This window comes from Lotus japonicus, chromosome 1 (assembly GCF_012489685.1).
Source record: "Lotus japonicus ecotype B-129 chromosome 1, LjGifu_v1.2".
NCBI lineage: Eukaryota > Viridiplantae > Streptophyta > Magnoliopsida > Fabales > Fabaceae > Lotus > Lotus japonicus.
In genome coordinates, this window is record NC_080041.1 from 695,348 (window position 1) to 721,823 (window position 26,476).

A 26,476-nucleotide genomic window follows, 5' to 3' on the forward strand; every position below is an offset into this window, starting at 1 on the left:
CACTGCCAGTGCCACCAACTCCACCATCATCGTTGTCACCGCCACCCTCCACCACCACAGCCGACACTATCACTAATTCACTGTCACTAGGTAACATCAAAGCTCTACCACCACTGCTACTTGTCGCCTTAATTATCATGTCGTCGTTGTCAGCCATTGTCATAAACTCACAAAGTTGATAATTGTTGCGACTAGTAGGGATTTACAAAGTTGAGAACAACCTTCTAAACTGAAAAACTACAAAAAAAAATAAAACTTGATTTATACAACTGAACACTAGTTTTGGTTTTTAAAAATTTCAAAACATAAAACAAAAACCCACCCCGAATGGGACATTATGAACTTGCAAAGTGTGGAGATGATGAATGAGACATGGAGTTGTCTTAATAGGTTTTCCCTACAGTGAGGCGATGAATTAATCTCATGAGCATCGACGGTGAGAATACCTTATTAACACCGAAAATGTAAATTAAAAAAAAACTGATTAGGAATAGGAAGAGGGTGAAAGGCGTGTGGGTGGACTAGTTGGAATGGGCCGAGTCCATGTTTGAGCCCGTGCTCTGTCAGTTGGGGGAAGAAAAAATGCTTAAAAATTAAATAAAATAAAGTAGATCAAAATCGAAGGCTCGGAGAAGAAGAAGAAGAAGAAGAAATCGAATCAAGCGAAATGGTAAGCCTCTGATCTAAGCTTAATCTGTGTTGGTTGAATTTAGCATGTATTTGTATCCTCCTGTGCTGTGTTCGTAATTCGTAGATCTTGTTGTTAGTTTTCGTGATGTAATCGAATCTATGATCTCGACGGACTTGATTCAATGTCTTAATACTGTACTCTGATTCATGTTCAAATTCCGTTTTCTCCTAAAGCTTGCTGCACCCAATAAACTCACAGCAACATTCTGTTTGTAAAAATTGTATGAAAAATTAGACAACACATCCTTATGAATTGTGATGAATGCTAGGAGGAGGATATGTAAACTAATCAGGATGCTCGCCTCTAGTACTTGTTTATGTATTTCTGATTTCCACATGCTTTGCTTTATTCCTCTTCCTTAATGTAGATTAACTTTGTGCTGCTCATTAGTCGTCAAGGGAAGGTCAGGCTCACAAAATGGTATTCACCTTACACTCAGAAGGAAAGAAATAAGGTAAATCCCTTATTCATTTTATCATCATTTTTAATCTTGTATGCATATTTCCATTCAGGGTATTCTTATGATTATTGCATGCTCAGCACATTGCATTATCAAACATATTTTCTTCTCTAGATAATCCGTGAGCTCAGTGGAATGGTTCTTAGCCGTGCACCTAAGCTCTGTAACTTTGTAGAGTGGAGAGGACAGAAAGTTGTTTATAAGAGGTATTCAGAGTACATCACTTTTAAATTTTAATCATATGACACTGCTCCTCTGCCAGGCACTCTTCTGTTACCTTGATGTCTAATTCACTAAATTATAATGAATATCTGCTGCAGGTATGCTAGCCTATATTTCTGCATGTGTATTGATGAAGAGGACAACGAGCTAGAAGTCCTTGAAATGATTCATCATTTTGTGGAGATTCTCGATCGGTACTTTGGCAGTGTGAGTCTATTGAAAGCTTTGAGTTTCGAAAATACTGCTTCATTTACTATAGGAAGGATATCAGGATTCTTGTGTCTGTAACTTGATAATGGTCACTTCTCATTTTACAGGTCTGTGAACTGGACTTGATATTCAACTTCCATAAGGTTTGTTCATATTTCATGATTCCAAAACAAGGGCTACTTATTTTCCTTTAACTTGTTACCATTTTATATGATCCTTCCAAGGTGGTTCCGCCCTGAATGAGCAACAATTAATGATCATGTCAGCTGGCATTTATTTTGGTCAAGTAATGCCCTTTCTGATATGTTCTCTGTTTTTGCATCATTGAAGGCCTACTATATACTAGATGAACTTCTAATTGCTGGTGAGCTTCAGGAATCGAGCAAAAAAACTATTGCCCGGTTGATTGCTGCACAGGTATGCAATGGTCTTTCTCTTTCAGATATGTTTTTACCTCAAAGGTTTTTATTAAACAACTTTCATGTGATAACGGCATTCAGGATTCATTGGTGGAGACTGCTAAGGAGGAGGCCAGTTCATTAAGTAATATAATCGCACAAGCAACTAAGTGAGAGATACAGTGTTACAATTGCTGGCATTTTGTGTAATGAAGAAATGTTTGGCATGATCAAGGTGTGGATCTTTCCTGTTAATATTGGTCATGTCTATCTCCAAATTTTATTGTTTTCAAGTTGAATTTGTACAATAGAAAAGAAAGACAAAAACTAGGTCTCAACAGTAACATTTTATCTTCTTGATTGGAGTTGCAATTCGATCGTTGGATGTTTCAACTTTCAAGTCTGGGTGTGTGAACTGTTTTTACCCATATTGATCTATTTGCTTGAGGAATACTTTTACCTCTGCTTTGAGCTTGGATTTCAGTAGTGCTGATTAATTTTATCTTTTCTGATGTATTATTCTAAAATGATGAGTGCATATTTCTGTCCTCTATTGGTTACTAAGCATAATTTCTAAGTCAAATGCATTTTTATCACACCGGATTTTTACAAATAATTTGCGTCTGTACTTTTTTTGTTAAAGTGCCAATTTTTAGTTCTTATAACGATGTTATTGTGCAAGGGTAATAAGAATTCATCGTGATAATTTTAATCTGAAAGTTGTACATTGCTTTGGAAAGCAAACTCATCATTCTAATTTATTTATTTATTAATTTATATATTTCATCCAATTTTAAAAAAAGTGACACATAGTAAATAGGCAATTTCTCTAGTGGCCAAATGAAAGGGGTCTATGTTGCTCAAACAATACCTATAAATTAAATGAATTAGAATCTTCTTGGTTCTCAAGTGAATTTACAATGTCAATTGTAATATCTATCTCTTATAAATTCAAAGAGTTCACCTATTTAATACATACATATGATGATATAAAGAGAGAGATAGAGAGACATCTATTTAGGCTTCGTTTGTGTGAGCGGTGGTCTATCCCCAACGCGGTTTTTTTTTTCTATGGACTAGAGATAAAATTCTCTCAAAACGCATGTTGGCCTCCTTGGGATGTCAATACAAACGGGCCCTTAATATATATGATGATATGAAGAGAGAGGTACACACAATTTCAACTTGAGAAAACTTGAAAGAGTTTATAATTGAGTTATGATTCTAATATGTAGGTTCTAGGGAATTCACTAATATTGCAGAATTTGGAGGAACTTTAATTTCTACTTTTTACATATTCAATAGATACTTATAGAACTCCTATATTTAACGTTTTTCAATAATACATAGTGAAGTACGTTAATGTATGGTCCACCCTAGAAATCACTCCACATTATAAACCAGAAAGTGGCCTTCACTATCCTTGTGGTCAGTACTTCAAGAGACAAACCATATCATCCAAATGATCTTTCATTTCGGAAGTTGCCAGCAACGCCATGACATCACCTGCAAGATTCATTTTCTCTACGCATGGGTGGACTTCTAGGTTCACTTAGTATTAATCATGTCCCAACCAAGTCTATAGCAAAACAAAGATCGGATACGTAAACCAGTTTAGCATGTTTGGTTTGATTTAGATAGAAAGCATATTCACTTGGAAAAGTAGGATCCCATTTTCCCCGAAAGCAAGAATTTTGATGGGATAAAGTTGAATGTTAAAACAAACATACTCGGAAAAGTAGGATCCCATTTTCCCCGAAAGCAAGAATTTTGATGGGATAAAGTTGAATGTTAAAACAAACATACTCTTTAAATTATTGACCACTCTTGAAACCTCACTTTAGTGGAGGCTTTTGAGTGACCACCATAATAGAAAGTGGAAAAAAAATCCTACCTTTTCACGTTGTGATTGTGAAACTGCCAAGCAATTGGGTGTATGGAGCCGTAAGTATTAGGAGTGCACATGGGTTAGGTTGGATGGATTTTGATCAAAATAAAATTCGAACCGATTAAAATTGTCTGGGTTGGGTTGGGTTGAAATTCACGAATTTCTTCTTCGGACCTGATCCGAACCAACCCGAGGGTTGGATGGATTGATTGGGTCATTATATTAAAATAATAATATATCTGAAATATTAAAAAATGTTGCAAATATTATTATAAATTCAGAAAAAAATTATAAAAAATACTAAATATGTTATAATACTAAATAACATGAAAATGACACAAAAAGTTATACTAAATAGCATGAAATAATATCACATAAATGACATATAACCAAACATCATGAAAACATAAAACTTCATTACCAAATGACATAGAAACAATCTAACATAAATAGTACCTAAAAAGTGAAAAACAACATTAAATGTCATGCCATGACACTTAGAACTTAGATGTCTCCAACATGCCAAATAATATATATAGACATGTAACAAATAACTACAAACAAATACTCTAGGTTCAAATATGACAAATAACTACAAATACTTAAGTCTCAAAGTTTTAAAAAGTCATCACTCCAACACTAGCACTCAAAGTATGAGTAAAATTATATAAAAAAAAATTATTATTATATGTATGGATTCTGAGTTGGGTTAGATGGATTTGAACTGAATTCGAAATCCGATCCGAACTTAATTGGGTTGTAGTAAAATCCATCCGATTAACCGATTACCCGATCCAACCCGCATTTTTTCTGTTGGATCGGATTGGATTGGATGGGTTCATTGGATCTACCCGACCCATGTTCACCCCTAGTAAGGATTGTTCGGTATCAATTGTGCTCCATTCATCCCTTATCGACACAAAATGTTTGGCTCTTAGGAAAACAAAGAAATAAGGGGTCCCCTGTTTGTTTCTGTATAAAAAACACGTATCAGATAACCAAAAGGGGGTATGATAATTTCAAGGCTTGCCTATCTTATATCTAGCTGTGCGGAGTAAGTAAGCAGCATCAGTACTCTTGAATCATTCTTCTTCTCCTTCACTATCATTCATCCTTTCTATCCCAGTCCACCAGTAGTAATATGAAGAAAGCCGTAAGATTAGTGTTCATCCCTTCTCCCGGTGCGGGTCATCTTGTATCTGCACTTGAGTTCGCCAAGCTTCTCCTAAACCGTGATGACCGACTCTGGATCACTCTCTTCATCCTCCAATTCCCATACTCCACCGCAAGCGAATCCGACACATCTTCCCTCTCTTCCTTCTCCGAACGTGTCCAAGTCATCAACCTCCCTCCTCCTCAACTACCACCCACTGATCCTGACTCTAAACCTGATCTAGGAAACTTGATGATCACTCTCCTTGAAAACCAGAAACCCCACGTCAAAGAAGCTGTCATCTCCAACCTCCACTCTGGCGGCCCCCCACTCGCTGCCTTCGTGCTTGACATGTTCTGCACCACCATGATTGACGTCGCTGACCACTTCAACGTTCCTTCCCTTGTCTTTTTCACCTCCGGTGTCGCCTTCCTCAGCTTGATGCTCCACCTCTACACGCTCCGAGAACGACACGACCTGGAAGCCGACGATTTGAAGGAACCGGACACCGAGGTCGCCATCCCGGGTTTCCTGAACCCAGTCCCTTCCAAGTCGCTGCCCAGTGCGGTACTGAACAAGGAATGGGAGCAATTCTTCTTAAGCTATGGCAGAGGGTTGAAGAGAGCCAATGGTTTTATTGTGAATTCCTTTGATGAGCTTGAACCACACGCAATTCGCTCATTCTCAGATCCGGATAACAAACCAGTTCAAGGTATAATACCCATATATCCAGTGGGGCCCATACTGAACCCCAAGGACAATGGTGAGAGTCACGAGATACTTACATGGCTCGATGAACAACCTCCTTTGTCGGTAGTGTTCCTTTGCTTCGGGAGCCGGGGTTCTTTCGATCGGGCTCAGATCACAGAGATTGCACGTGCGGTTGAGAACAGCGGGGTTCGTTTCGTATGGTCCCTTCGAAAGCCCCCACTGAAGGGCTCCATGGTCGGGCCCTCTGATTACTCTGTTGATGATCTAGCATCGGTTTTACCCGAAGGATTCTTGGATCGAACAACAGGGATTGGAAGGGTCATTGGATGGGCTCCTCAGACCCGGGTTTTGACCCACCCCGCCACGGGTGGGTTCGTATCGCACTGCGGTTGGAATTCCACGCTGGAGAGCATATACTTCGGCGTTCCCATTGCCACGTGGCCACTCTATGCCGAACAACAAACGAACGCCTTTGTGCTCGTGCGTGAGCTGAAGATAGCTGTGGAGATTTCATTGGATTATAGGGTGGAGATCAATGGCGGGCCTAACTATCTTCTAACTGCAGACAAGATCGAAGGAGGAATAAGGAGTGTGTTGGACAAAGATGGGGAAGTGAGGAAGAGAGTGAAGGAGATGAGTGAAAAGAGTAGGAAGACACTGTTAGAAGGAGGATGTTCATACTCATATTTAGATCGTTTGATTGATTATTTCATGCATCAGGTTTGAAATCATCTTTCAAACCACACGCATGTTAGTTTCATGGCATCAAATGTAGTAGCTGTTCCCTCTTTAGCCATGTTTGGAACTGATGAATATTATTATGAACTTGCTCACCAACTTCAGTTATTTTTAGTCTTTAATGATGTCGTCAGGGAAATGATTGCAACAAATGTCCATTAGCTGTTTTTGGTAGTACAATATAGCTAATACCAAAAATATTGTACCAAAAAATAGCTATTAGTTAATTCGATATATGGTATTAAATCAAATTTGACTATCTAGTATCTACCAACCACAAAAATGTAACAATACCATTGAAGACAAATTATATAACAATCCCATATCATGCATAATTTTGACGAACCTATTTACATTTTTTCATTTTGATATATTCACATTTGAAGTTAAGCGTCAAAAAGAAAATATCACATTTGAAGTCTCCTTTCTTCACTTTTCCTCTGGCTTCTGGGACTTTCTGCATTCAAAATGATACCACCATTTCAGTCGCAATAGAAAATTATATGTGTGGAGTATGCGAGTGTTAATAGAAAAGACTTCAAATTGACTACATTATAATGAATATCTGATGCAGGTATGCTAGCCTAAATTTCTGCATGTGTATTGATGAAGAGGACAACGAACTAGAAGTCCTTGAAATGATTCATCATTTTGTGGAGATTCTCGATCAGTATTTTGGCAGTGTGAGTTCTATTGAAAGCTTTGAGTTTCGTAAATACTGCTTCATTTACTATAGGAAGGATATCAGGATTCTTGTGTCTGTAACTTGATAGTGGTCACTTCTCATTTTACAGGTCTGTGAACTGGACTTGATATTCAACTTCCATAAGGTGTGTCCATTTTTCATGATTCCAAAACAAGGGCTACTTATTTTCCTTTAACTTATTACCATTTTATATGATCCTTCCAAGGTGGTGCCGCCCTGAATGAGCAACAATTATTGATCATGTAAGCTGGCATTCATTTTGGTCAAGTAATGCCCTTTCTGATTTGTTCTCTGTTTTTGCATCATTGAAGGCCTATTATATACTCGATGAACTTCTAATTGCTGGTGAGCTTCAGGAATCGAGAAAAAAACTATTGCCCGGTTGATTGCTGCACAGGTATGTAATGGCCTTTCTCTTTCGGATATGTTATTTTATTCCTGTTTACGCTGATTTTTGGTAAACAAATATCCTCTTAGTTCGACTAAAGGAAGTTTAGATTCAGGGTCCTTTTGAGAAAACGCTTTGCCAAAGTGTTGTGTGTGCGTGAGTGTTTTTCGACAACAACGAATCGGTTCAAATAGAACTGGATTTCATTAAGCACGGGTCAATTACAAAGAAGTCACATACATCAAAATAACACAAAAGCTACAAGAAATGTGGATTTCGACAGGAAAATGCATAAAGGAACTGGAAATTAACAAGCTTAATACAAGAAAACTAAAGTGTTGGTTCTGCAACATACTCCTCCATCATCACGTTTTGCTCATTGAGTCTCATTGATGCGGACATTTAGAGCTTTTTGGTGAATTTTCAGAGTTTGAGTTGAGAACCCCTTTCCCTGCTGCTGCTTCTTCTATTTATAGTGTTGTTTCTTCCTCCACGTTCTTGGCGGTTTTTCTTCAATGCATGATGGCTTCGTGGGTTTGAATTTTGGCGCTTTACCCCACGTTTAGCCGGTGGCTTTGCGCACGTGACTTTAATTGGTTTGTTTGCGACGTGGGTAGCCTTGAGTCGTGGGTAACCACCGCCATTTGTGGCATCGTGGGTATGCACACGTGCTGATAATCGCCCACTACTTGGTAACTGCCTCCTTCGTCGAGTTTGTCGGTTTGTCGAATTTTCCTCGCCTTCCTTGACTTTGGGGAAGCGTTGCCTAATGCGCCTCGAGCTTCATCATGGTCCTTCCTGTCGAGGAATCATCCTCCTAACACCGGTGTCGATATGTTTAGCGTTGGAAATTTCGGCTCAACAGTTGCCCCCCAAAAATGTTGGTTGTCGACTGCTTTATCTTGAAGACACCAAGCATTTTTGATCGCACCCGTTCAATCTCAACGATTCAAATACTTTGTGCTCTTGACCGTTCGATCCTCAGGTCCAATCAGTAGCCATAACGTCTGATGTCTTTCCACTAGCTGACAATTATAGCCTTTTTAGGGCCATGATTTCATCTATGTCAAAAAGTTGAGAAATGACATGAGTTAGCTAATAAAATAATCACTTGGACCCCAAATTTTATAAATTACTGCACAATGCGGCCTGGGTTCCGTTTGCCCTTCTGCTTATAAATACCCTATTGGCAATTCTTGTTCAAACTTTACTTTTTCCCCAAACCTTCAGCTTCTTCCCCCAAAGTTCTCACTTCATCTTCTTCCGTTTTCTCTGGAATATCTACCGTTTCCTTCAATGGCTTCCGATCCTGAGCAGACCATTCCGTTGGCCACTGAGCTTAAGTTGGATGAATCCAAGCGCGTGGCAATCCCGGAACCTCCCAACGAAGTAGAGAAGAGGGCTATCTGGAAATCTCAGGTACTCATTCCTTTCTCTGTTAATGGTACTTTACGCGCCATTTTGGGTCCTTTGAAAGTAGTGAAGCATGATAGGCCCAATAGTCTTCCTGAAGAACATGAGTCATTTCACCCTAGTGTTAGGGGAGAGGAGCTTATTTTGGCATTCCAACCTTCTTACCGTATGCCATTTCTTACCGACCCAAAAAGAGCTTTTCGTTCAGCTCCTCCTAACCCTTCTGCTAACGACAAAGCCTACCTGAAATGGTTAGATAGGGTTGAGGAAGACAAGAGGCAACACTGGAAGGATGTCGGGATTCTCGACTTGATTCAGCTGTCGAGATCGCAAATTTCGTATAACCCTGCTATGCTATTGAGTTCGCTTTATTTTTGGGAGAGGTCTACTAATTGCCTTCATGTTCCCTTTGGCATGATTACTCCCACCCTCTTGGATGTTGCTGCCATCACTGGATTATGGCCCATTGGTGACGATTATCACTCTGCGCCTGCAGCTGCTAACCCCATTTCGATTCCTACTGACAATATTTCATTTAGTCGATTTATTAAGGACCATTATGTTGAGAGTGGTGAGGTGTCTGATGCTGAACATGTCGCGTTCTTGTTGTATTGGCTGTCTGCTTATGTTTTTTGCACCAAGTCTTTGCGTATACCTGCCAAGCTTTTACCTTTGGCCAATTTGCTCCACGAGGGTCGACAACTCGCTATGGCTAGGCTTGTTCTTGGCAACCTTTATCAAATGCTGAATGAAGCTGTCGAGGATATCCGGAATACCAAAACCTGAATGCGGCTGGACCTCTTTGGCTATTTCAATTTTGGTTGAATGCGGTCTTCGAATCTCTTCTGCCGGTGCAAGATAATCCCCCAGCTGTTTCTAACACCAGGATTGATGCCCACAGGCTCGAGACCCTGACCCCTGCTTATGATGCGTCAAGTTTTGAAACTGATTTCAGAAAGTACTTTCCCATGTTTCTTGAGCTGAAGCATTATCGCTCCAGTTTCTCTCCTTATAGCAAGGCTATTCGTGGCCCTTTCTGGCTGAGGAATTCTTACCCTAATGCTTCTGATTCTGCATTGCCCAAAGAACATCACATTACACTCTGGAGGACCCTCCTTTCTCCTAGGGTTTTAACTGTAGGCTTTGCTAGCAGTGATTACACTTTGTGTGGCTACAACCCTCAATTGGTTTCTCGACAGTTTGGGCTTAGCCAAGCTCTGCCCAACACTTTGTTCGACAAGAGTCTCGTCTTGTACCCCGGGGCTATTAAGAGGGCTTCTGCTTTTGACACGACTGTTCATTTCTATAACAAGAAACTTCTCAACCTGAGCCCCTTCACCTACGCTCCTTCGTATTATGCTACTAATTCTTTCAAAGCCTGGTGGTCTGAGTATTGGGCCCAAATTTCGAAGCCCCTCGTAGATTGTCTGCAATGCATGACAGATGCTTTTCTTTTGCAGAAGCAGGACCTCAAGAAGACCAAAGGTATGCACCTGGCAGAAATTCGATCCTTTCAAGAGTTCTTTGGTGTGGTATATTATCCAACTCTTCGCCTTCGAGATACGGTTGCAAAAGCAGCTCAGGTATTAAGGCAAAAATGGGAATTTAAAGCCAAAAAATCCAAGTTAGTTATTCCTCCTGGTGAGGAAGGTCTATCTTTTGTTATTCGAAAAACTGGCTTTAGGTTCTCATCTTTGCCTACGAGTAGGTTTGCATTGGCCTTTCCACCGGTCTTGCCCAAATGGGTTGACCATGTAAATATAAATGTGTTGGCCAATCAAGCTCTACCTCCTCGAAAGCGAGTGACTTGGACCAAGTACCACTTATGGAACTTTCCGTATCATGTGCCCGTCGAAATCTTCAACCACATATCGCTGAACATGCGTATTGGTCAAGGTAATATTTCGACTTGGCCTAGGTTTTCCTATTTTACCTCTTGATTTCTCTTTCTGTTTACAGCTGAAGTCATTACCCAACCGGCTCCTCAAGTTATTTCTCCGGTGGCTCATTCTTCTAAGGACAAGCCAGTTGTGATTGAGGACGATGATGATGATGATGAGGACGATAATGTCAGCCTTGCTGACAAACTTAAGGTATTTTTCTTTTAGCTTTTCCTTTTCTTTTGGCCTCTTTGGGGTCTCGACTAAAGTTCTTTTCGACAGGGTCGAAAAAGGAAGGCTAAACCTGCTGCTTCGGTTGGCCAAAAGAAAGCCAAAGGGGCTGGTACTTCCACAGCTAGCAAGGCTTCTACACTGGTGTCCGATGCTCAGCCTGAAGGCGATGGCAAAGAAGGTGATGGTGACGCCGCTATTCAGGTAGGTTTCTTATTTTCGAGAATACCTTGTGACATTTTGATCTGTGATTTCCTAGTCTGATCGTGTTTTGTTCTTTTCCTCAGGCTGATGTCCATGAGCATTCCATTTCTAATCCTCCCTCCCATGAAAATTCTCCAGCTCCCAACTGTTAATTGCATATAATTTCGACCTATTGTTGGACATTTCGATTGGAATTTATACTGGGTTCAACCTTCGAAGTCGAAAGTGAAGGGAATCAAGGAAATTTATCAAGTGTTCAATGACTTCGACTGTAAAGTACTGTTTTTCGAGATACGGAGAGTTCCATATGAGAAGCCGGTTTGTCTTTGAAAGATGATTCACGAGGGACACGTATAGAATAGAAAGACACGTGTAGGACGAAGCTATGTTCAGAAGACACTTGTAATAGTTGTATTAATTGACCGTTAGAAGTCAGTTACATTTTAAGTCTATAAATAGCAGGTTTGTAGAAAGAATAGAGGTTCACAATCTTTACTCGAAAACTCTCAAGTGCTTACAATCGATCACAATGATTACAAGCCAAGTTAGAGTGAAAAAGTAGGGATTCGTGTAACACTTTGCATCTTATAGTTCATTATTACTATTCAGATTCAGAAAGTTCATTTATGTTTTTATCATTTAAGTCGAATTTATTCGTTTTGTTTCTAATTTGTTATTAAATTTCTTTAGTTTTGAGTGACTAAATTTAATTCATTTTCACCAAAGAACCCAAGAGGACTCGAATCCAGTCCCAGATTGATCTTTGGATTCTTTATTTGTGTTTACCAAAATTTGGTGTAAACAAATTGGCACACCCGGTGGGACCTCTTTGTGAAAATAGTTGTTGAATTCGGTTATCATTCAAACTTACTTAACCCACGTTTATGCGTTTAAGAAGTGGAAGACTAGTAAGTATGGCGAATGGTAGATCGAGAAGTGGTAATTCCCCTCCCGCGAATACTGGACCTTCGGCAAATCAAACCGGAAATCCCGGTGCTGGAGTGAATGTTGAGGGAAATGCCTTGAACTCTGGAACGGCACAGGCAACAACGACCAATGTGGCTGAAAATGTTATACCTGTGGTGACGCAAGCGGCTACAGTGCCCTCTCCGACGACTCCAGTCGTATCACAAATGGTTGCTGGGGCATCTCGCCCTCAACCGGTGAACATGCCGGTGAATCCGCCATTTGGGATGCCTCCAGGGTTAATGGCTGGAGTAGGGACATTTCCTGCCGTATATTCAGATAACGTAATGTCAGTCGGATCCCCGAGGAATCAACACCAGGCTTCGGCCTCCAATGTCGGGGGTCGAAATAATATTTATCCTCAGGGGATGGCAGGGGCGAGTGTCAACCATTTAGGGACTTCGTTGACAAATACCTCTGTTAACGTATTGAGGCAACAAATGGATGATAGTAACCACGAAATGGTGAATATGTTGGCCCAACAAATAGGAACTGTGTTTAATCCTTTAATCCAAAACATAAATGAGTCGTATCAGCAGTTGACGAGACAAATGGGTCGAATTGCTGACGCTTTTGGAGTCCCTCGAAACGAGGTGGCGAATCCTGTGGGGGCAGCGGCGAATAATGCCGTCGAAATGAATGCGGTTCCTCAGAATGTTCCGCTTCAAGCAAATGCCGAAGTGGCGGCAGTGCAAGGTCGAAATCAATTGGATAACCTTGGTGGCCAAATGCCTCTGAACATTGAAAATCCTATCTTAATAAATCGAAATATGGATGCAGATAGGGTAGTCGAGAGAGTTAGACAAAATAACGTTGGGGGGCATCAAAATATAGCAGGCATAGTCGAACAGTTATTGAACCAACATGGATTCAATGTGGGTTATGCAAATCGACCCCATTTTGCTTCGGCTTTCTCCGAATTCGTCCTTCAAACAGAATTGCCTAGAGGATGGAAAGTCCCTAAGTTCACCAAGTTTTTGGGGGATACTGGAGAGTCGACAGTCGAACATATCGCTAGGTACCAAATAGAAGCAGGGGATATAGCAAATAATGAGAACCTGAAGATGAAATATTTTCCGAGTTCTCTGACTAAAAATGCTTTTACTTGGTTTACTACTTTGTTGCCTAATTCAATCCATAATTGGGCTCAGTTAGAGAGAGTTTTTCACGAACAGTTCTTCAGGGGTGAGTCGAAAGTCAGTCTGAAGGAATTGGCCAGCGTGAAAAGAAAATTCAAAGAAACCATAGATGATTACTTGAATAGGTTCAGACAAATGAAGTCGAAGTGCTTCACTCAGGTCCCAGAACATGAGTTAGTCGAAATGGCGGCTGGCGGCCTAGACTACTCAATTCGTAAGAAGATAGATACCCAACATCTTAGGGACATGGCTCAATTGGCTGACAGGGTCAGACAGATTGAAAATTTGAAACTCGAAAAAGAAAAATTTAATAGAGTTCCCAAGAAGGGTAAAGTCGCGTTCGTCGAAAGTTGCGAATATGAAGTCGATTATGACTCTTATCCAGGCAACTGTGATGATATCGAACAGCAGGAGGTTGATGTGGCCGAATTGGTATCAGGACCTCGTTATGTTTGTAGGATGTTAAAACCCTATGAATCTAAAAATGCGGAAACAAACAAAGGTGTTGGTAAATTTCCTGTGAAAGCGTATAATTTTGATGTTACTAAATGCGACGCGATTTATGATATTCTGTTAAAAGATGGTCAAATTAAAGTATCTCCTGATAAAAAAGAAGTACCTTTCGACCAAAGGAAAGGAAAAAAGTTTTGCAAGTTTCATAATGTATTCAGTCACTGGACTAATAATTGTGTACGTTTCAGGGATCTGGTGCAAACTGCAATCAAAGAAGGACGGCTCAAGTTCGAAGAAAAGGATAAGGCTGCTATGAAGATTGATTCTGACCCAATGCAAATTGGCAACGCCAATTACGTCGAGCCAGCCGGGATAATGATGGTTGAGTTGTCTGACTTGAATCAGGTTGCTACTGGAGGAGATGATATCGAAGCTGTGGGGCCTTCTCCAGGGATGGAGAAGGTCGAATTGTCTGAAGAGGGAATGGATGCTCCTTCCGTGGAAGAAGAGGTCGAAACCGCTAAGAAGGTGGTTTACCCTCGGTCGGAGGAAAGCCTGCTGGAATTCCTGCAGCGTTGCCAAAAGTCTTACTCTGAAGTGATGTTGTGCCCAAGGTGCAGTGTCGTATTTGACAAGGTGGCTGCTCAAGCTATAGAAGATGCTGAAATCAAGAAACGCCGCGCAGTAATACCGGAAAGGCCTCCTAGTTTTGGGTCCAGAGGACGAGCTGATTCTCCCTTCATAAGGGGAAGGGGATCCTTTGGGTTCGGAAGAGGGCGTGGTCGAACTTATATGCCACCAAGTCGAGTTCCGTTCAACAAGTGGATGGCAAGGAGTCAGGCGCCTCACCCTAAGGTTAAGGTGGTCGAATTGGGAAGTGGGTCTGCCTATATGGATAATTCTCGAAATCATAAGAATTATACCTATGTCCCAAGGCCGTATCTAGGTCGAAACCCAATGACAAAAACTCAGTGGAGGCGTCACCAGAGGGAGAAAGCCTTCGAGGCAGGCCAATCCAGTTCTGAGAGGCCAGTCAAGTACCAACTTTTGGGCCAAAGTGGTGGGGCTCCTATGGTTCCTATTCAGGTGATTAAGCAGAGTATGAAGAATGCTGGGAATTGGGTGACTACTAACCAGGCAAAAGGGAAAGAGAAACAGTCTGAAGATGTCGAAATGAAGGACAACTTTGAAATGTTGGAGTCTGAGTTTGAGTCCATGTGCAGCTTAGTCTCGATCCTTCCAGAAGAGTTCGATGTGAAAACTGAAATCACTGATGATGAAGAGGATTACTACGTCGAGGAGGATGATGACAATCCACTGTGCTATTATGTGATGACTAAAGGAGGAATCGAAGATGATTGTGCCGTTTTCAAGAAACCAGATATGGAGATGAAGAAGCATTTGAAACCGCTTTTTGTGTGGGCCCGCATTGAAGGAGTAGGCGTCAATAAAGTCTTGGTTGATGGCGGGGCCGCCATAAATTTGATGCCAAAGTTTCTGCTTAAGAAGATTGGGAAATCTGTCGAGGATTTGCAACCTCATAACATGATGTTGACTGATTACGAGGGAAAAACTTCTAAGTCTTTGGGAATGTTATTGGTGGACACCACAATTGGTACTGTTTCTCGACCTACTCTGTTCGTGGTAGTGCCATCGAAAGCAAACTACAATCTGTTGCTAGGACGAGAATGGATTCATGGGGTAGGGGCTGTGCCGTCCTCCCTTCATCAAAAGCTGTCAATTTGGAGGCCAGATGGGGTGGTCGAAAATGTTGATGCTGACCAGAGTTACTACAAAGCTGAAGTGGAGTTTGTTGACCGAAAGAATTTCGAGAAGCGGATGGCAAACATCGCTCCGTATGAATCAGAAGGAAAAGAACACATGGAAGGTTCCACTAGTTATGCAATGAATCTTCACCCGGAGTACGAATTTCTTTGGAATAAAAACTTTCGTGCTCGGAATGCCACTGGAGAGTGGCAAATCGTCGAATTAGATGATTGAGTCGAGCGTAGCTCGAATATCGGCCTATGCGGCCGAGATGAGAATAAAGACGGCCTTGGAGGCCGAACAATATATAGGAACGGCAAAGGAAGCCGAATATGAAGAAATTTGCAAACCGGAGGAGTGCCTAGACTTGGATCATTTTAATGAAGACAGATCAGAGCCGGTTCTTGATTGTATATATGATGATGAACCCCTTGGATTCGAGCAATCTTTAGATCCCATGTTAAAAATGCAGGCTCAGGATCCTTTGGAGGAGGTTGATTTAGGAGATGGGACCAAGAAAAGGCCGACGTATGTAAGTTCGTTGATCGATTCGGGTTTTAAGAATCGGATTGTTAGTTTGTTGCAGGAATACAAAGATTGCTTCGCATGGGATTATGACGAAATGCCGGGTTTAAGCCGGGAGTTAGTGGAGTTGAAGTTACCAATTCGGCCTGGTAGGAAACCAGTGAAGCAAGCCCCAAGGAGATTCGCCCCAGAGGTGTTCTCAAAGATAAAAGAGGAAGTGGAGCGCTTACTTGGAGCAAAGTTCATACGAACAGCCAGGTATGTCGATTGGTTAGCTAATGTAGTTCCTGTACTTAAGAAAAATGGTAAAATGAGGGTTTGCATAGATTATAGAGATTTAAATTCGGCTACGCCGAAAGATGAATATCCCATGCCTGTGGCCGAAATGATGGTAGATTCTGCCGCAGGAAATGAATATTTAAGTTTACTGGACGGATATTCGGGGTATAACCAAATTTACATTGCAGAGGATGATGTGTCGAAGACTGCATTTCGGTGTCCAGGGGCACTAGGAACATATGAATGGGTGGTGATGCCGTTCGGTCTTAAAAATGCCGGTGCAACTTATCAGAGGGTAATGAACACTATCTTTCATGAATATATTGAGAAATTTATGCAAGTGTATATCGATGATATTGTAGTAAAGTCGAAATCTCAGGATGTTCATATTGAACATCTTAAGTTGTCATTTGAAAAAATGAGAAAGTACGGCTTGAAAATGAACCCACTCAAGTGTGCCTTTGGTGTAATTGCAGGGCAATTTCTGGGATTCATTGTTCATAAGAAGGGCATTGAAATCGACCAGAACAAGGCGAAAGCAATCTTCGATACTCAACCACCGTCGAATAAAAAACAGTTACAATCTTTGTTGGGCAAAGTCAATTTCTTGAGAAGGTTTATCATGGATATAAGCGGGAAAACCAAGGTATTCTCCACATTGCTTCGACTCAAGAAAGAACAAGAGTTTCAATGGATGGAAGAACATCAGAAGGCGTTTGAGGAAATAAAAGCCAGCTTAACAACGGCACCAGTCATGGCTCCTCTCATTCGTGGGAAACCAATGAAACTCTACATTTCGGCATCAGAGGAAACTATTGGCAGTGTGTTGGCTCAAGATGATGAAGATGGAATCGAAAGGGCTATATATTATTTGAGCCGAATCCTTAATGATGCCGAAACTAGATATAGTTTAGTAGAAAAATTGTGTTTATGTTTGTATTTTTCATGTACTAAACTTAAGTACTATATTAAACCTATTGATGTAACTGTTATTTCCCATTATGATATAATAAAGCATATGCTGTTCAAGCCCATTCTTCATAGTCGAATTGGAAAGTGGGCGTTGGCCCTTACTGAGTTTTCTTTAAGTTATCAACATTTAAGGGCTATGAAAGGCCAAGTAATAGCTGATTTTTTGGTTGATCATAGTGGGTCGAAAGAACAGGAGACGGTGGTGACGTTGAAACCTTGGGAAATGTATTTCGATGGTTCGAGGCATAAGAAGGGGACCGGGATAGGTATCTTGATAATTTCACCCCAAGGAATCCCGACAAAAATTAAGTTGGGCATCGAAGGTGAGTGTTCGAATAATGAGGCGGAGTATGAAGCTTTATTGATAGGGCTCGAAACGGCTCTAAACTTGGGGGCTAGAGAGCTCTTAATTCGTGGAGATTCAGAGTTGGTTATTAAGCAACTAACTGGTGAATACCAATGTGTTAGTGAGAATTTAATGAAATATCATTCGAAAGCAGTTAAAATGTTAAGAAGTTTTGATGAAGTCGAATTATGTCATATCCCTAGGATCGAGAATGCTGAAGCGAATGTTTTGGCACAAATTGCGTTAGGGTACCGGCTACCTCGGAAAAAGTTTAAAGAGCTAGTAAAGGTCAAAAGAAAGTTTATTCCTAGTTTTAAGGAAAGGAAAGTGGAGTTCGAGCAGGAGGTATTGGTCATTAGTAATTTGGATGATAGTGATTGGAGGAAACCTGTTGTGAAATACTTGCAAAACCCACATGCACCAACAGATCGAAGAACAAAGTATCGAGCTCTAAGTTACTTGATTTTGGATGACGAATTGTTTAAAAAATGGGTGAATGAAGTTTTACTAAAGTGCCTAAGTGAAGAAGAAGCGTTTCGAGCAGTCAAGGCCGTTCATGATGGTATGTGTGGGGCGCATCAGGCTGGCCATAAGATGAAGTGGACATTGTTTCGACAAGGAGTATATTGGCCAAATATGTTAAAAGATTGCATTGAATATGCCAAATCTTGCGCCGAATGTCAGAAGCATGCTGGCATCCAACATGTACCGGCAAGTGAGTTACATTCGATCGTGAAACCCTGGCCATTTAGGGGGTGGGCGTTGGATTTGATAGGTCAAATACATCCTTCTTCGTCTAAACAACATGACTATATAATAGTGGCTATCGATTATTTCACTAAATGGGTCGAGGCCATTCCGCTGAGAGGTGTCGACCAAGATACGGTTATTAGTTTTATTCAAGAACACATAGTATTTAGATATGGGATCCCTGAGACGTTAACTACTGACCAAGGGTCAGTATTTACTGGAAGGAAAATGGCTCAGTTTGCTGAGGATTTTGGAATAAAACTGTTAACTTCAACGCCATATTATGCTCAGGCGAATGGACAAGTCGAAGCAGCTAATAAAGTTTTAATTAACTTGGTTAAGAAACACATTAGTCAAAAGCCGAGAAGGTGGCATGAAACTTTGAGTCAAGTTTTATGGGCTTATCGAAATTCGCCCAAAGAGGCCACTGGAGTAACTCCTTTTCGACTTACGTACGGGCATGAGTCAGTTTTACCGATCGAAATATGCTTACAGTCCGTTAGAATTCAAAGGCAATTCGAGATTCCGTGTGATGATTATTGGAATATGATGTATGACGAGTTAATTGAATTGGACGAGGAAAGATTAAATGCTTTAGAGGTTATGATTCGACAAAAAGAACGAATTACTAAAAGTTATAATAAAAAAGTCAAGTCTAAGGCATTTAGCGTTGGAGACTTAGTTTGGAAAGTGATCCTTCCAATGGACAAAAAAGATCGAGCATACGGAAAATGGGCCCCTAAATGGGAAGGGCCATTTAAAGTGATCAAGTGTTATTCAAACAACGCGTATTCGATTGAGGAAATTGGAACGATTGCTCGAATATTGACAATAAATGGAAAATACTTAAAAAGGTTTAAGCCAGCGATTCATGAGATAAAAATCGATATAGAAATGTAGTGCATAAGCTGAAAATAAATATGGCGAAAACGCCATTAGAGAGTACCTAGGGAAATAAAGTGGCACAGGCGCCATGTAAAAAAAAAAAAAAAAAAAAAATGATCAACAGAAATAAGAAGACTAAAATGGTGGAGTGGCTTTCATGGGAGCATATCGACCCTTGAGTTTCTTAAGTCGCTTGTCAACCTTCGCCTTCTTGTTTTGAAGCTCAGAAATTTCGCCTTCAAGCCGATTCTTGTCTTTCACGTGAGAAATGGCCTTGGCAGCAACTTCGGTTTTTTGTTTCTTGAACTTGGCCAGATTGGCTTTGAGGGATTTTTCCTGTTGTTGAAGTTCGGCAATCTGTTTCAAAATTTCATTCAGTTGCATTGAGTCAGCTTCTTCGAGTAATTTGATGGAATCCACTTCGGTTTTAGCTTGGTCGAATGATTCAGCTGCTTGTGTGCACTCAGTGAATTTGGAGGCTAAGTCTTGACCGACAAGTTTGGCTTGGTCAAGGGTCGAAAGTGATTCGTCAAGAAACTCTTGAACTTCTTGAATGCCCTTTTCTTGTTGATCAGTAAGGTCCTCATTGCCAAGGTCAGCGATAAGTTGCTTAATTTCTCGGCCTAAGTTAGGATTCGAGTTGAGGGCAGAGAATAAATCTTGCTCGAACGTAAGAGATCGCAGCTTGTTGATCATGGTGGTGGCAGTGTTCAGAGTGCTTGTGCCTTCGTTTTGCATAGATGATTCTTGGCTTCGACTGGTGCTAAGAGAGACTTGACCGCTGATGAGTTGCTCAAGGGCTAATACTGGGTCATCCATGGCAAGAGCGTCAAAGTCTTCGATAGGAATGGACTGAGGAGACTTCCTGCCAGCAACAGGGCTCGAAACCTTAAGGGCTTTTTCTTGGCTCTTCGAAACTTTGGCAATGGGTGAAGGGATAGGCTGACGGTCTTCGTCAGTATCTGACTTTTCGGCCGAAGCACCAAGGTCCTGCGTAAAGGACTCATTGTCAGATGAAACATAACTAACTATTCGACCAGAAGGATATTGAATTCGTAATGGTTGAAAGTTTAAAAAGTCATCAAGACTTTGGCAGTCAGAAGAACTGGAATCAGAAGAGTTCGAAGACAAATGGATTACTTGAGGAGGGGGCTTTGGTTTCGAGGAATTGTCCTGAAGAAGAATGCAAAAGGTAAGTACAAGGATTAAGGGATAACGAAGAAAGGAGTGTTGAACGAAAAATACTTACTTGTTCTTGCTGAGTTTTGGTCGGAGAAGAAGCTCCCGAACTTTCGCTTTGAGAGGAGCCAGAATCTTCTTGGTCAGTTTCTGCTTGTTGCTCCTCTTGATTCGGCTCAGCCCCGGCACGTTTCTTTGCAGAAGAGATCGGTGGATTCTCTTCGTTAATGTCCGAGGCTTTAGAGTTAGCATTGTCTTGTGCAGCTTCATCTGGATCGACAGTCTTGGAAGAAATGTTCTCGTCTTCAGGAATTGGGTCTACCTACAAAATATAAGGGAAGAAGATGAGTAAAAAAAAAAAATATATAGGAAAATGAAATGAGAAGGATAGAAGATAAGATTACCAAATTTCTTTCTGAGTCGTCCTTTTCGGATGAAATTCTTATTTTCTTTCGAGCATCCGAAGTCGAGCTTTGAGAACTTCTCTTTCGAGCCTGGAAAATATATAAGATATGGATTTAGAGTCGAATAAAGGGTAAAACAACGCATTAACGAATATACCTTAGGGACGTTCTTTTGTTGAACTGGAATGCCTGTTGAATTGTCGGAACCTTCGTCTTCCTTGCATGGAACCTTGGGTATTGGTTCGGCTGAAGGAAAAGGGGTATAAGTACGAGAGTAAAGGAAAAAGAACAAAAGTAAGACGAGTCTATCTAACCTTGGTGAATTTGTGTAAGGACTTGGACGTGACATGAGTTAACATGAATGTGTCCGGGGTAGGTGTGCAAGAAATATTTAGTCGAAGTAACCCTTTTCGGAAGTGGTAAAAGACTTTGTATAAAACATTTGTATGTAAAATGGTCGAGCCACTTTGGGTAAATAACAGGTAAAGCCAAAGCCATGTCACTGGTAGGAAAAGCTGGAAATTTTGGACAATAATGTCGAAGAGTATAAACATATTTATCCACAAAAGGGGGAAAAAGTTTAATTTTTAAAACTTTGGCTTTGACCTCTTCTTTTAAAACTTCCGCCGCTTCCGAAAGGGTTAAATTCAATCGACCTGGAAGATAAATAGTTTTGAAGAATCTCTGAAATGACTGGATTTCTTTGATGAGCATACCTCGAGTTTTCTTTGTAGCCTTTTTCTGCACAGATTGAAGAGCTTCAGTCATCTTTCCAATACAAACTCCTAAGGTGGTCTGAATAGACTTGTAGTAGGTCGACCACCAAACTTCAAATTCTTTAGTGCAATAAAAGGATGGTTCGAAAGACAGAGGTTCAAGACGAAGAGCAGACGTCTTCTTGTCATAATAGTTGAGGGCTTCATAAAAAGAGTCGACATCTTTGTCGCAAAACCCTTCATTGCAAATGGCATCCTTTTTTGAGAAAAGAGGGATAGGAACGATTTGACATAGGCCGAATTGTCTAGCCACAAGTTGAGGCTGGTAACCCAACACGTTCACCTCAGATTTTTTGAAACCAAGGGGAAGAACTTGAGGTCGGAAAAATTCCCTCCAGATGCTAATACTTTCAAGCTGTTCGCCCGGAGATTCGCATGGGAAAGGTCGGACAAGCCATTTGGGACCAGTAGTTGGAGCAGCAAATGGAGCAAGGTCGGGAGTAAAAGAGGTCATTTCCATAAAAGCAGTAAAAAACTCACGGAAAGTGGTTTCTGGATCGACTTTATCTTTGGAAGGAGTCAAGCAATTAAGTCGAAAAGCAGCAATAGAAGTCGAGACATTTTGTGGACTTGGAGTTGAGAGTTTGGTCTCAAATATGGCATTTAGCCAAAGTTGAAGAAACCATAGAGGTCCAGCAAAAAGGATGTTTTTCTCGGCTCCAGAGGGCTTCTGAAGAGAAGTGATGGCTTGACTCAAAGAAAGGTAAAGTTCGCCTAATAAAACTTTACCTAAACAGACGTCGGTACCTTCGTGCAAAAGCTGAGCAAGAAGCACAAATTTCTGAGGAACTTGAAGAGACTTGGAACAAAGGAAGAAAGCAGAGAGCCAGAACAACAAGAAAGCTACATGTTCCGAGTCGGAAACATTTGCAGAGGTCTTGTCGTGGTTTCTCAGAATGAAGCTTTTGTAAGTTAGATGGTTATAGTCTAATTTGATTTCTTTCTTAACAGGCCGGTCGAATGTAAAAGAAGAACCTGTAGGTCGAAGACCGGCAATAGCAGCTACATCTAAGAGAGTAGGGGTAATCATTCCCTGAGGAGTATGAAAGGTATTGGTCGAACGCTCCCAAAAGAAGAAAGAACTGGCTAACATTGCTGGATGGTAGACAATTTTCGACCTGGATAATTGGATTATGTCAAAAATCCCTAAAGTTTTCCAGAAATCTCCTTTCACTTTCTCGACTTTGTTTAACCATTCAATGTAGGGATTCGTCTTCACTGGAGGTGAAGAACGGAAAGCTCGAGGGGGGTCACCTAAAAAGGACAGATTGTAGGAATCCCTAAAGGCCAAGATTTTCTCATCCGGTAAAGGTGAAGGAAAGAATGCAGATGCATTTCTTGGGAAAATAGTTTGGTAAGGTCCTAGATATGCATGCAACTTATCACCAATGGAGAAGGGAATAAGTACCTGGGAATTCCAGATCTTAATCTTTTCTTCTTCATTGGGAGGTTCTGGAACAAAGGTCCTCCCTTCAACTTCAATAGGTTTTAAAAGAGAAACCGCAGACGGAACCTGAGAAGAGGATGTGGAAGTCATGGTGGTGGCCGGCGAACTGGAAGATGATGATGATGCAATGATGGTGATGGTGAAAGCCCGTGTAAACCGAAATGGTTCCGGTAGAGCTTTGGAATATCAAAGAGTTGCAGGGTTTGGAAATGGGTTTTTTTTTCAGAGAGAAAAGCTAGAGGTTGAAGAAGAAGTGAAGTGGAAAAGTTTTTTCCATCTATTTATAAGTCTGGAGCTACAACAAGATGGACGGTTGAGATTGAAGCGGATGCCAAACTTTTGTTTAATAGAATTTATTTGTGATCCGTTTGAATTCTGAATGGGGTATGGCAGTTTTCCTTGGAGAACGTGTCTGACATGATTAGACATTTATGATAGTGGAGTGTGGAAGTTACTAAAGGTTAAAAGAGACTTTTACTTGTCAGAAATGAAAAAGGGGAAAACTGACATATAGTATGTGGTCGAAATTAGGTAAGTCGAAAATATCATTTTTCTGATCGAACAAATGATATTTTGGGGGGCATCTGTTAATTGCATATAATTTCGACCTATTGTTGGACATTTCGATTGGAATTTATACTGGGTTCAACCTTCGAAGTCGAAAGTGAAGGGAATCAAGGAAATTTATCAAGTGTTCAATGACTTCGACTGTAAAGTACTGTTTTTCGAGATACGGAGAGTTCCATATGAGAAGCCGGTTTGTCTTTGAAAGATGATTCACGAGGGACACGTATAGAATAGAAAGACACGTGTAGGACGAAGCTATGTTCAGAAGACACTTGTAATAGTTGTATTAATTGACCGTTAGAAGTCAGTTACATTTTAAGTCTATAAATAGCAGGTTTGTAGAAAGAATAGAGGTTCACAATCTTTACTCGAAAACTCTCAAGTGCTTACAATCGATCACAATGATTACAAGCCAAGTTAGAGTGAAAAAGTAGGGATTCGTGTAACACTTTGCATCTTATAGTTCATTATTACTATTCAGATTCAGAAAGTTCATTTATGTTTTTATCATTTAAGTCGAATTTATTCGTTTTGTTTCTAATTTGTTATTAAATTTCTTTAGTTTTGAGTGACTAAATTTAATTCATTTTCACCAAAGAACCCAAGAGGACTCGAATCCAGTCCCAGATTGATCTTTGGATTCTTTATTTGTGTTTACCAAAATTTGGTGTAAACACCAACCCTGCAAAATCCAAAGCTGAGGGTGTCGAGAAGCCTCCCAAGGCCGCATCCTCGGCTAAAAAGACCTCGACATCTGAGGGAAGGAGGAAGGTTAGGAGCAAATCTAGTCACAAATCTCCCCACCGTTCCAAGAGCTCTACCAACTCAAGCCCTTCTAAGGAGTCCACTTTCCAGGTACCCTTACAATTTTCCACGTTCTGTTGGTTCCTTAACTGTGCATTTTATTTTATCGAAGAGGGCATTAAAGAGGTTTTTTTTTTCTTGTAGGAAACTCAAGGGGCAACCTCTCCCATTCGTGAAGCAGAGGTTCTTCCAGGCAAGGACGACAACCCCATGCCTCCTCCAAAGTCGACTGCCCCTGTGCAACCTTCGCCTCAAGCCAAGGGTGGCTCTTCATCTCATGTATCTAGTGAAAAGCTTGATACTTTATTTGAGGAGGACCCGCTGGCAGCTTTGGATGGTTTTCTCGATGGCACCTTGGAATGAGATTCTCCACCCCATCAAGCTGATGCCACTGCTGAGACTGCTCAATCTAGTGGGGTGGCCAACCTTCAACAAATCGAGGAGAGCATGGGTCGGCTGAAGGCTACCGTTTTCGACAGCGGATTTCTCGACCGGATTCAAGTTGACCCTCAAGCGAGTCATGCTGCTAAGGAATTGCTTGTCTTCCTGCTTGGCCAAAAGCTTGATTCTCATCAGGCTGCTGCTATGGCCAACCTTCAATCTTTCTTGGTGGATGCTTTAGCCACTTTTCATCAAGTCAAGGACGTTGGCCAAGCTGTTAGCCTTAAGGAAGCAAAAGTCTCTTCTGGTAAAGCTCAGGTTGCAGCGATGAAAGAAGATTTCAAGAAATTTACTGCTATGAAGGTTTTAATTACAGATGAAATTTCTGATGTCGACACTAAACTTGAGGAGCTGCATCAAGAGATTACCAAGTTGGAGAAGAAGCGAGCTGATTTGGTCGAGGAAGGCCCTGCTGTGAAGGCTCAGTTGGATGCGCTTACTAAGGAATCCAAAGCTCTGATCATCTCGACAAAAGATGTTATCAAGGAGTTGGAGGTTGACCAGGCTGTGAAGAAAGATCTCGATGCTAAGATTGCTACCTTTGCTGATCGCCTGAATTCTTTTAAATTTCTGCTTTAAGACTTTCTCTTATCAGCGTGTAATGATGGCACTATTCTAACCATGGCCTTCGACGCCAATTTGCATGTAATTGTCGACAATGTTTCTGGCATGTAGGCCATATAATTTGACATTTAATTTGCCAAGTCTTTTCAGTTTCCACTATGCATTTATTCTGACGGCTATTTACAATTGTTGCGCCGTTCAAACTCCATCGCACCCTTTACGTAGTCGCTGCTTGGTTTCTGGGAAATGAACCAATTTATTGCCATCCTACACCACGTTTTCTTGATTCAATGAAAGTCTTTGTCCATTAAAAGCCAAAACCATTTACGATGGTAGTGGTAATTTACGTGGCCTGTAACCATAAGATGAAGAGTTGGCAACTGATTGCCACTAATTAATGCACTCCTTTGTTGTTATACTATAAATAGAGCGTTTTTGGTTACTTCTCTTCAGTAACTTCTTCAAACTCTTCCTTACTTCTTTTCCAGAATTCCCTTCATGTTTTTGGCAACCTCCCTTAACCATGGCTAGCCGTCGTATTCTCAATCAGATCCGGAGCTTGGCCTTTGACCAAGACCTATTTTGGGAATTGCATTCCTTCCTTTCTTTGGCTGACGAGCTTACTGGGCTCATCAACCAGCTTCTGCAGAGGAATATCATTGCCTCTGTAAAAACCCCTCTCCTGGAGTTTCTGGGCCTTCTGCATGAAGCGGTGCCCCTGTATGAAGAACACCGGGAACTCACGGCTCGAGTGTTCTTTCCTGAACACCAAATAGATGAGAAGATGGAGGAATTCGAAGCGTTGAGGGCTGCTCTGAATCAAGTGGACCCTGAGGGGAGTGTGGGAGCTCTGAAAGCCTTAGTGGACAAGCTTTCCACCACCGCTCGTGAGGAGCTGGATCTTCGATAGGAGAAATCA

General features: G+C 41.1%; 3 protein-coding genes and 1 pseudogene across 3 annotated transcripts; all 4 read left to right on the top strand.

Annotated features, from left to right (window-relative positions):
- Nucleotides 1-515: 515 nt before the first annotated feature.
- LOC130732858 (AP-1 complex subunit sigma-1) lies at nt 516-2,483 on the top strand. The gene is made up of 7 exons (XM_057584860.1): nt 516-670; nt 1,059-1,145; nt 1,266-1,357; nt 1,472-1,580; nt 1,691-1,726; nt 1,914-2,000; nt 2,084-2,483. Exons 1-7 carry the CDS (start codon nt 668-670, stop codon nt 2,153-2,155), a joined length of 486 nt encoding a protein of 161 aa, XP_057440843.1. The 5' UTR covers nt 516-667; the 3' UTR covers nt 2,156-2,483.
- A 2,338-nt stretch (nt 2,484-4,821) lies between these two features.
- LOC130732857 (UDP-glycosyltransferase 71A15-like) lies at nt 4,822-6,579 on the top strand. The gene has a single exon (XM_057584859.1). The coding sequence runs from the start codon at nt 5,011-5,013 to the stop codon at nt 6,457-6,459; it is 1,449 nt and encodes a 482-aa protein (XP_057440842.1). The 5' UTR covers nt 4,822-5,010; the 3' UTR covers nt 6,460-6,579.
- Nucleotides 6,580-7,045: 466 nt separating this feature from the next.
- LOC130732859 (AP-1 complex subunit sigma-1-like) overlaps nt 7,046-26,476 on the top strand; it is a 28,460-nt pseudogene continuing 9,029 nt past the window's right edge.
- On the top strand, nt 16,608-25,713 carry LOC130732855 (uncharacterized). Its single transcript, XM_057584857.1, has 3 exons — nt 16,608-16,717; nt 16,899-24,603; nt 24,697-25,713. The coding sequence occupies exon 2, from the start codon at nt 17,045-17,047 to the stop codon at nt 19,388-19,390; it is 2,346 nt and encodes a 781-aa protein (XP_057440840.1). The 5' UTR covers nt 16,608-16,717; nt 16,899-17,044; the 3' UTR covers nt 19,391-24,603; nt 24,697-25,713.